The following is a 10,472-nucleotide window of genomic DNA, read 5'->3' on the forward strand; positions in this document are numbered from 1 at the left end:
TTCAAGCTATTAACTTACTATGTCAACTGGTATCACTCGAGCAGCCTTGGATCTTGAAGATGCAATACCAGCATGTTGAAAATACCAGAGAACCTCAGATTGGGCCAAAGCCAATGCAGAGAATACCATCTAAGAAAAGAAAAGTATATAAATCAATAATTGGGAAAGCTTAGGGAAGGGAATTATGAGTATAATACTGGATAGGAGGCTCCAATCTCTGCAGAAGTTTTCATTTGACACTTTTCACAAGTCTAAGTCATAATTCCATGAAAGCATTGTCTGTTTTCTCTGGAATAAAACCAATAGCACCGGCCCACGATCATGTATTAACTTTACAGCCCCTTGTTCTATATGCAAGCATGATATTGCAAGCTTTTGAAACAATCACTGACAGACGATAAACCTTAAACCCTTATATGCAACAGACTAAACCTATACCTGAATGTTTGGCGCCAGCAAACTTGGTTGATCAGTGAAAAATAAAACCATCCGACCTATTTCCTGCTTCAGCAATATTCTTCTTTCTCGGTGTATGGTATCACATAATTGCAGTGCTTGCTCATGCACCTCACTGGAAACAGCGACCAAACAAAAGTAAGTAAATTTATAAATTCAAGAGCTATAATCTCTGCAAAATCACAAACTTAGAGGAAAACAACAATTTTCCAGTATCATATGAGGATTACAAGTCAGATGCGGCTCATAAAGCCAAAAGTATAGAACTAAAACGATGTGGAGTTACCTGATCATTTTCTCAACTTGCTTTGCTACACTATATTCTAGATCAGCTTCCTTTTGTTTAGTCCGACCAGACTTCGCCATCTTCTTTGATTCTAACACACGGGGTAAAACATACAACTGGTAGTCTTCGTGCAACAAGATGTACTGCATGGTCAGGTTAATATATTCAGTAGATGCAAAAAAAATACCAATACAAAAATCTTTGTTTCAGAGCATTTGATATGAACTCACCTCATCCCGAAATAAAGTCACGACTAAGTTTTCCTTTAGCACAACCTGAAACGCAACAGGACAGTAAACATTTATTAGAGCAGCACGAATTACAAGCAATCTTGATTTGTTTTGTACATCAAAAATCTAGGTCCATTACTACTAATCTTAGTTTAAATAAAGGGTGCAAAAACAGATTTATTGGAGGACATACTTCTTTATTAAGATCTCAATCGAAAACAAAAGGAAAAACAGATTTATACCAGGGCGATATCAATGCTAGTAACACGAAGAAGCTCGTCTGGGCAAACGAGATATCCAAGAAGCACCCATTCTCGGTACGACGTAACATTTGCAAGATCTTGCGCTCTCTGTAGGAAGCAAGAGCGTAATATCCAGTATTAGCACAATACTAAAGAAAATAATTGTAAGGGGTATACTATAGCAGACTACTAATTGGGAGAACCATAAGTCTTTAGCTGATAATTATCTAGTCGAGTATACCATGGGATGAGCAGAATTTGTAAGTATATCTGGGAATCTAGGATGATATGGGCTTAAGAATCCCTCATTTCTTAACTTCCTTGTATCTGCTGATAGAAAAATACTGGGTCCTACAGCCTCCAGGACCTAAGAAAAATGAGTAACATTGTTAGTACTGCTATATCAATTGCAGTATTAGCTCATAGTATACCTTGGATATAACAAGTGCAGCCCCAACTCTTATAATCCAGCGAAACCCTAATAAACATAACAACCAAATCAAACTAAGTTGAAATATTAACCTCTCCAATCCTTGGGCTGACAAAATTCAAATCTTCTTGTAAGCCTTTCAATGGGGGATCATAAGAGTCTATGAATTGCACCAAGCTGGATGCATGACGAAGATTTTTAATTCATGGTTATTGGCCAATTGATTATATATAAATATATATGTTAAAAATGACACAACAAGGGAAAAGGAATCCATACCGGTGATAAAAGTCACAGTCTCGATCATTTCTTGATAGCGCATGCAGAAGGTTGTACACTTGCAGCAACATTTTCCTAGGAATCTAATTTGACAGAATAATCACTCTTACAGGTTGATAATAAAATAAGTGAATGCCTCATTTGACATGTGTTATCAATCCAAATAAACAGAGAACTTAGAAAAAGAATAAGCTCAGCATACCTTCTCTGCGAAAAGATTGACTCGGACAAATGCACAAAAGAGATCCATGAACGCATGCAGTATAAGTGAGTTCTGATGAGGCTGCAAAAAACTGAACTAAGTTATGAGCTAATCATGAATACTCAACAATTTTATCCTCATCCCCACAGACAATTATTTTACAAGTAAAAAATAACTTAAATGTACCAAAAGATTTCATGACCTCCACCTAAGGTACGAGTTCAAAAGAAAGCTCAAAGTTTCAACGAAGAAAGTAAATACTTTCCACAGATGAGGGACATTGACTCACCAGCAAAGTAATTACAGTGCTGCTTAGGTCCAATATAAGCCGTAGTGCCTGTTCTCGAAATGCCATCAAGTCGAGCAGCAGCTGATTCAAGAAAAATAAAAAGCATGACGAGAGGAATATGAAGGCACACCTTACTGAACTCTAAACACGAACTGAAAAAAGAAGGCTAGCAAATAACCTCTCTTTTACAATTTAAAAGTAAAACCATGTATTCAGTATATTTCTTATGTGTACCCACATATACAAGACTGATTCATGATGAGACGGAATATAATGAACAAAGAAAACTTATGAAAGATTGACTATATAGCATGTAGGAATTTGGAGATACTTCACTATTCTCGAGCAACAAGTTTCAGAACAACAGAACATAAATCCAAAAACATATTACATAGATAGTTTCTTGTTACCTGTATCCATGGCTCTAAGCTCTGTAAGTGAAGTTCAGCACCATCGTGCAAGCTATCCAGTGAAAACTTGTCAATCTGCATAAGTATTGCATAAAAGAGTAAGTTTAGCATATAACAAAGCACACACTAAGCCTAATAACAAAAAGAAAAACAACTCCTAACTTACACGTTCGAGTTGCAATTTGCTGAAATGCTCAGGGAACTTTTTAGAGAGCAAAGTGCAAATCCGCGGATGGTTAGGGAACACACCCGCTTTCCAAAACGCATCAGAGAAAACATGACCAACAGAATCAGGATACTCCAAGATTTGATTGAGTCTATACATTTTAGCCATGAGACCTTCAGCAACCTCAATCATTTGAACAACCCATTGTATGTTCAAAGCCTTAGTGGAACCACCAGAAGAACTCTGAACATGTCCATCAGAAGAACTCAACTGCTTAGAGCTCCTAGAAGACACTGATGAAGCCATTTCAGGTCCCAAGTACTCAGTCCATCTAGAAGGACCTTCCCATTCCCTCGATCTCACAGAAGTCGGAGACATTGATTCATCTTGAGAAGGATAATACTGACGGGACTTCGCCATTAATTGAGAACTCTGTTTTTCAGAAACACATTACACAATTCAGCTCTTGTTAAAACCCAGTAATTCTCTCAATAAAGAGCCAAGTCAGAGAGAGTAAATGCGGGAAAATTAAAGTAGAGATGAGTGAGGAGCTAAATTAAATTTAAAAAAACCCAGGTGAAGCAAGAGTCATGTGAAGATATTGAATTACCTGAGGAAGCTCCAAAGGAGAAAGTCAATTAGGAGAAAAAAGAAAGAGTTAGTAAGATCGCAGCTTCGGCTGGGGAGTTCAGATCTGAATTTTCTGTTAATCAACTTGCCGGAGACGATGACGACGAAGAAGAGGGAGCGTCGTCGGGGGCTCAAATCGGAGAGTGAGCCGAGAAATAAGAGTTGCTAAATTCGTTCGTTTGGGTCTCTCATTTAAGACAAAATTAGTCAGTACATTTTCTTTAATTTCATTTTCCAGATTACCCTTTTAATATTTTTTATTTTTTATTTTTTTTGCTCAAACATAAAAGTTTGAAAATAGAGTTGGAGTTGTCCATTTGAATTTTGCAATAGCAAGAAAAAAAACAAAAGCATATTTGTTGCTAGACCAAATAAAATAAAATTACTCAAAATTATGTATCAATTTATATACCATTAATTCAATGGATTAACTTATAAATTTGGATTGTGAATAACAAAATTACATCTTAAAATTATATTTATAGTGTACCAATCATCCCCTCAACTATTCTGATTTTAGCATACCAAAAGTATGTGTTTTTTGTCATATACATTATCAAAAGGTAAATTGAAATTTACGAAATCTATTTATATAATTAAAATATTTTTTATATATAAAACAGTATAGTATGAATGTATTCTATAGTACTATTTATAGTATTTTAATAAAAGGAAATTCTGTTAAAAAAAAAAAAAAAAAAAAAGAACAAAGGCTCTAGTTGGGTGGTTGAAATATAAGTTTCCAAAGCTTTGACAAAAAGAGGACAAGTCCCTTAACCGGTAATTATAATATTCTCAAAAAATTAACAAAAATATCAAATATTGATGACTACTTGTTACTATCATTACTTCGACATATATCACTATATCAGCTAATAAGCTTTTAGGTGTAATAATTGTCAATAATTCTAGAATTACTGTGTTTAACTTATATAATTCAGTTAATAATTAGTGTTTCTGACGTTTCTGATTATGTCATCAGTCGCTGTTCAAATACCGATCCGGTTCTTACCCAAACCCGAGTATTAAGGATAAATATTTAGCATATTAGTGGCGAACATGACACATTAAAAAAGCAGAAAAAAGAAAGTAATACATAATGTAATAAGTAGGGTTGACAAACGCAGGAATCTTGTATTACAAGGTGCTGCATCTTGTAAACTTAGTTGGACAATTGTGGCTAACAAGCTTGTATTCCACAATAAGCAACAATGATGATTCCCAAATCTTTTCCCCACTATGCACATATCATTGTTTCACAGATTTTTTTTGTTTCTTTTCACATTCCATTTTAAGGTCTTTTAAGGAACAAAACCGGTTTCACACGGTTGCTACAATATCTGCATATGTTCTTTCTTTGTTTTAATCTTGGATACCAATTTCTTCATCTCAGCAATTGTTTCATAGTCTTGACTTATCTCAAGGGTCTGCCACTAGTGTGAACCGTACTGACCTACATTCTTTTTCTCAACATATTATTATCTTATATAAGATGACCATGATTGGTATAACACAATCCGGATCAGATTACCTACAAAGTAGGATGCAAATCGCAAAGGCAAGTATAACAAGTAAACACATCCGGTTGAGAATTACATTAACAAGAAATTAAGCGTAAAGAGAAAGAGAGAAATCTTTGCTGATGATGCATAAACTCAAAAAATTTGCTTGCCAACCTTCGCCATTCAATAGAAGCCTCCATCTTATTAGAGTAGGTTGGCAACTATTGATGTTATTCATTGCTCAAATCAAAAGCTTCCAGTTCGGAGCTAGAAATTGATTCGAGAATTGGTTCTATCACTTAAAGATCCCAAAGAATGGAAAAAATTCAATATGTTAAGTAAAGAGGCATAGCATAACTCCATGAAATATCAAATCAATGTAAACGCCAAAGCTCTTAATTCTCTACCATTGTTCAAACAATTTAACTAAAAAAGCAAAACATAAAAAGAGAACGAGAGATTGGAATCTTCAGAATTTTCTTGATTCATCCATGGACAAAGATCTGAGAAACAACAATCTGTGTTGCAGTGAAAGCTTCGAGAATAATTTGGAAAAGATAAAAATCTCAGTGCTTGGCATCTTCTTCTTCGCAGAACTTAGAGTACTTGTCTGAATCCATCAGCTTCTCTGCCTCGCCTGCATCACTCAGCTCCACTTTTACGATCCATCCTTGTTCATATGGGCTCGAGTTCACCTGTAAAGCATAACAAAAGAATATCAGCTCCTTGTTCATATGGGCTCCAAGTTTAACATAAGAGTATCAGCTCGAGACAACAGAATCAAGAACCTCCAAGTTTGAGATATTTAACTCCATATCGATTAATCAAATCTAAGAATCCATGAATCGAGCAAGGAACGTATGTCACCCTCACCCATTTGTTAGCCACTTGCATCAAATGAAAAACAAGTAACCAAACAAAGAGACCCGCAAAACCAAGATTTCAGATTTGACCAACACAGTTATTGTTCAAAGCGGTTCAACAGAGATTATCTCTGCCTAACACAGTGAATCACTGGTAATACAATTGTGAAATGATGACTCACCAATCCAGGCGACTCACTCAGCTCCTTGTTGACTTCAACCACCGTACCCGAGACTGGAGAATTGATATCGCTAGTTGCTTTCACACTTTCCACCGCTCCAAAACTCTTCCCTTGTGACACTGAAAGTCCCACATCAGGTAACTCCACATAGACCACATCTCCTAAATGGTCCTGCGCGTGATCCGTTATACCAAAGGTTGCTTTATTCCCCTCTATCTTCACCCATTCATGTGAATCAGCATATTTCAGATCCTTCAAAACCGCTATAACACACAGAACAAAAAAAAAAAAAATAAGGTTACATGGCTAAAAAAATATACAACATTCTAAAAAAGAGAATCGAAAACAAAGTTTTGAATAGTTCTTATTTCTCTGTAAACAAGTTCCATAAAAAACACAACAAANTCAGAAGAGAAACACAACAAAAGCCTCGAGGGAATCAAATGCTATTTGCTGGGATTTGATACGAACAATAGGAGAAGCTATTAGGACACAATCAATCCAACAACAACATGAATTTGCAAACACAATAATCCACTTTTAATCTGATCAGATATCAACAACAATCAAACATCCACAAATTCAAACAGAACAATCAACAGATCAAAAAAAGGCAGAACAGAAGAGAACGAAACCAAAAAGCGATCAAAGAAAGAGAAAGGAGACTGAGATTCACCGGAAGCAAACCCTCGTTGAGCAACGGAGATCCTTAGATGAGAAGCAACCCTAGACGCCCACAATAATCTCAAAGCCATCTTTTTTCGTTGAGATCTCGCGCAGATATTCACAACAACAGAGAGAGAGAGAGAGAGAGAGAGAGTGCACTCACCGAACGGCTTTTATTATATTCTGAATCTTACGACAAAAGGGTTTGGTGGGTTTGCATTTTTCTCCTTATAAAAATAAAAATAAATCACTTTCTGAATCATTTGATCGTGGAACAATTTCGCATCTATTGCCCCACTAAACCAACATTGTGGGTAATGACATAAAACCATATTATAACCCTTTTCTATCTCCCTTTTGGCTCAAGTGTTTAGAGCCTATTTTTTTGTTTTTGGTTTCTATCTCCCTTTTGGCTAAAAGTGTTTAGAGCCTATTTTTTGGAGGGATAAGTTGATTCTGTGTAATCACTTTCCCTTAGTAACTTTTGATCACACTACAAAGTTACTCCTTGTAATCCTTTCTTATTTGAATGAAAACCCAGATGACAAAAAAAAAAAAAAAAAAAAAAACCCTTTTCAATAATATATACAAAGGATTCTGTTGATAAAAATCCAAACTTTATTATTAAGGCAAATCTAAAAATGCTATCTTTTTTTTTTCAGTTTACAGTTAAGGATTTAGCCATTAGCTTTGGGACAAGAGAACTCACATTCACACCTTTATGCATTGTTCTAAGCACTGAAGTAACTTGTTCCACTTGATCCTCACTAGAACAAGACGAAAGAAGAACCTTAGCTGTTCCTCCATCTGGTGCACAACCCGAATCAATCATCTCCTCAAAGACCTCCAGACATTTCACATACAGTTTCTTCCTCGAGTAAGCTCCGATCCTCGAGGTCCATGTCACAACGTCTGGTCTGAAATTCTTCTTCTTGAGCTCGCTAAAAAGCTCTTCGACTCTCTCCAAGAACCCGGCTTTACCGTAGATATTGATCAAGATGTTGTATGTGCTTATATCCGCAGTGCAAGGACCATTCTCCATCTCGGCTAAAATCTTTTCCATCTTGGTGAACTGCCCCAACCGGCCGTATAAGTTGAGCATGCTGTTTAGGACAAATGTGTCCGGTTCTACTCCGTTTTCACTCATCTCTTTCACAATGGCTTCACATTTTGTTACGTCTCTTGCTCTAGAGTATGCTGATAGAAGCAGCATGTGAGACTTCATTGTCGGTGCTATGCCTAGCCTCTTCATTGCTTCAAACACAGCTTCTGCATCTGCTTTTCGAATATATAAAATAGATAATGAATATAGCATACTTTAAACAACAGCAAATTCATATCTTGAAACTTAAAAAATAGATTGAGGTTTTAATCAGTTCAGGTTCGGTTTGGATATGAATAAAATGAAACTGGAATGGATACCATTGGCTAAAGAAGCTTCTGAATTACCTGAGTGAAGACCTGCTCTACCATATGCATCAACCATGATATTGTAGGAAGCTCTGTCTGGTTCACATCCCATATGTTGCATTAGAGAGAAAATCTCAGCAGCACCATAGGGATAACCTGCACGACTGTCTCCCGATTTTTAGGACGTTACATTTAAGCTTGATTGATTTCTTGGCATCAGTCCTTTTATGGGAGAGTTTTAGGTAATCACCTATATGCCTCCATGAGAGCGTTATAGACATAGACATCAGGTTCAAGCCCATCTTCTTGAAGCTGTTCAAATATTTCTTCGGCTTTCTCGCAAAGACCTTCTCTAGCAAATGCATTCAAAAGTGCTGTGTATGTGATGATGTTTGGTTTACATTGGTGACTTCTCATTTCACAAAACAATTTCCAGGACATGAATGATTTACTTGCCTGCAAGAAAAACCAATGACATAAACATCAAAACTCTCAAAAGACAATTCATATCAATCGAACTTGGACTATTTACCTTTCCGTATAAATTTATCATCAGGTTGTAAGTTTCAGTGGTTGGTTTGCATGGATCACGCTTCATCCTTTGGAAAACATTGATTGCTTCTTCGGTGTTTCCTTTGCTCTTTATTAACCCCTCAATATATGCATTGTATACAGTAGTACCTATACAAACACAATGTTAGATCGCATATCTTTATGGAGTCTCTCAAAACAAGAAGATAAGTATAACTTAGAATTATGAGCCACGGTTTAGTACCAATGCATATAAAAGCTTTGGAGATGCAGACACATACTTGGAGAAACATGATGATTTTGCATCTCAATTAAAACAGCTTCAGCTTTCTCTGTGAGCCCGGCCATACAGTATGCCTTTACAAGAAGTGCGTATGTGTCTTCAGTAGGTACGCAGCGGGATTCAAGAAGTTGTACATAGAGTGATTCCGCCTCCTTGTACCGGAACTTCTGTCCATAAGCATCTATAAGCAAATTGAAGCAGATCACATCAGGCTGAAAGGAGCTCCTCCTTAAAATCCACTCACACACCTAAGAAAAGTTTGTAGCTTCAGCCAGTTAAGAACTTTTCAGTAAACATAGCACTGTAACAATGATAAGTCCTCATGCTAGTGTAGTATACTGATACACTATGAAAGAAAAAGAAAAAAAAGTGAAACTTTTGCAAGAAAGCTAATTACCAGGATTATGGAATCCCATTTTTTGTTCAAACGGAGTTGCACTGAAACATTGATTAGATCATCCCATGAGGCATGTGTAGAAGGAAGAGTTCCAAGGACATCAGCTACTTTTTCAGGATCAGTTTCTCTCTGAATGAAGCTCAGAATCTTCTGAGCAATGGGACTCAGAACAGGAAAAATCCCATCAACAAACCCGGATCCATATTTCCATCCTCGCCCTCTCAAAGAGCCACCTAGTATATCAAAACCAAAAAGTCCATCTCCAAATCTTAGAAAGAGCTAATTAAGAAAGTTTCCTGATTTGAGTCTTACATCGTTTCCTGGAGAGTTTCTTCCTACTAAATCTTTTTAATTTCCCACGTTCATCTATGACAAAACCCTCTTGCTTACAGCTTTTAATAGTCCCACCAGTGAAATTTGTGACTCCAAAAGTACCCAAGTATCTCTGAAAGCCACAGCTGGGATCAATGAATAAGCAATTCAAAGCGTTTCCAGCTACCAACCTATCAGTCAAAAACCCAATTTTCTGAATTATAGTAAGAAGTTGGAAGTAAACGGCAGGCACAAATAACAAGCAAGCAATTCTCAAAATGTTTAACAAGAAATAAACCATAACAACACTCAGCAGAAATGAACTAGAAGTAACACAGTAGAAAGAGGCAATTTGGTTAATGTCCAAAGCATTAGACTTTATGAACATCCGCTTACGAACACAAAATCTCTATCACAAGCAAAATTCAGCAGATGGGTATTCTGAATTATAGTAAGAAGTTGGAAGTAAACTGGGACCAACTCCGAAATCAGAGTGAGAGAGTGGGTTCTTACATGACCGGAGAGATGTAGTTTGTGGATATAACCACTCTTCTTCTCCTGCCTTGTAGAGATAATAAATTGTGTAATGAAGGATGGGATAACAAAAGCCGCAAGGAGAGTATACGTTAAGTAAAGAGGCTCTGGCCTCAGGCCTCAGGCTTCATTTGTCTTCTTGCTTTTTTTTTTTTTATTTTTTTTTTTTTTT

The 10,472-nt window shown here is 36.5% G+C and overlaps 3 protein-coding genes across 3 annotated transcripts; all 3 read right to left on the reverse strand.

Moving 5' to 3' along the window:
* LOC104784186 (protein NAP1-like) lies at positions 10-3,825 on the reverse strand. The gene is made up of 13 exons (XM_010509244.2): positions 3,601-3,825; positions 2,991-3,422; positions 2,825-2,899; positions 2,415-2,495; positions 2,126-2,206; positions 1,924-2,006; positions 1,737-1,821; positions 1,456-1,581; positions 1,215-1,322; positions 973-1,017; positions 743-885; positions 439-571; positions 10-129 (listed from the first exon to the last, which is right to left on the reverse strand). The coding sequence occupies exons 2-13, from the start codon at positions 3,408-3,410 to the stop codon at positions 10-12; spliced, it is 1,500 nt and encodes a 499-aa protein (XP_010507546.1). The 5' UTR covers positions 3,411-3,422; positions 3,601-3,825.
* LOC104781911 (glycine cleavage system H protein 2, mitochondrial-like) lies at positions 5,457-7,026 on the reverse strand. The gene is made up of 3 exons (XM_010506710.2): positions 6,844-7,026; positions 6,168-6,430; positions 5,457-5,817 (listed from the first exon to the last, which is right to left on the reverse strand). The coding sequence occupies exons 1-3, from the start codon at positions 6,920-6,922 to the stop codon at positions 5,689-5,691; spliced, it is 471 nt and encodes a 156-aa protein (XP_010505012.1). The 5' UTR covers positions 6,923-7,026; the 3' UTR covers positions 5,457-5,688.
* On the reverse strand, positions 7,409-10,360 carry LOC104781912 (pentatricopeptide repeat-containing protein At2g35130-like). Its single transcript, XM_010506711.1, has 8 exons — positions 10,280-10,360; positions 9,767-9,957; positions 9,455-9,687; positions 9,056-9,305; positions 8,776-8,924; positions 8,494-8,699; positions 8,283-8,407; positions 7,409-8,108 (listed from the first exon to the last, which is right to left on the reverse strand). Coding segments are annotated over exons 1-8 (1,773 nt in total). The 5' UTR covers positions 10,282-10,360; the 3' UTR covers positions 7,409-7,491.

Source organism: Camelina sativa, chromosome 4 (genome assembly GCF_000633955.1).
Source record: "Camelina sativa cultivar DH55 chromosome 4, Cs, whole genome shotgun sequence".
In the NCBI taxonomy this organism is placed as follows: Eukaryota; Viridiplantae; Streptophyta; class Magnoliopsida; order Brassicales; family Brassicaceae; genus Camelina; species Camelina sativa.

Excerpts from the sequence above, each read along its gene's own strand:
- LOC104781912 (XM_010506711.1), bottom strand. Across the intron at positions 9,688-9,766 it reads GAAACTCTCCAGGAAACGAT|GTGGCTCTTTGAGAGGGCGA; the intron begins GTAAGACTCAAA and ends TTGATATACTAG. Across the intron at positions 8,408-8,493 it reads GCTCTCATGGAGGCATATAG|TCGTGCAGGTTATCCCTATG; the intron begins GTGATTACCTAA and ends ATCGGGAGACAG.
- LOC104784186 (XM_010509244.2), bottom strand. The coding sequence starts at position 3,410 with ATGGCGAAGTCCCGTCAGTATTATCCTTCTCAAGATGAATCAATGTCT. Across the intron at positions 886-972 it reads TGACTTTATTTCGGGATGAG|TACATCTTGTTGCACGAAGA; the intron begins GTGAGTTCATAT and ends CTGACCATGCAG. Across the intron at positions 130-438 it reads TGCTGGCGCCAAACATTCAG|ATGGTATTCTCTGCATTGGC; the intron begins GTATAGGTTTAG and ends TTCTTTTCTTAG.
- LOC104781911 (XM_010506710.2), bottom strand. The coding sequence starts at position 6,922 with ATGGCTTTGAGATTATTGTGGGCGTCTAGGGTTGCTTCTCATCTAAGG. Across the intron at positions 6,431-6,843 it reads TCAACGAGGGTTTGCTTCCG|CGGTTTTGAAGGATCTGAAA; the intron begins GTGAATCTCAGT and ends TGTGTGTTATAG. Across the intron at positions 5,818-6,167 it reads TGAGTGAGTCGCCTGGATTG|GTGAACTCGAGCCCATATGA; the intron begins GTGAGTCATCAT and ends TATGCTTTACAG.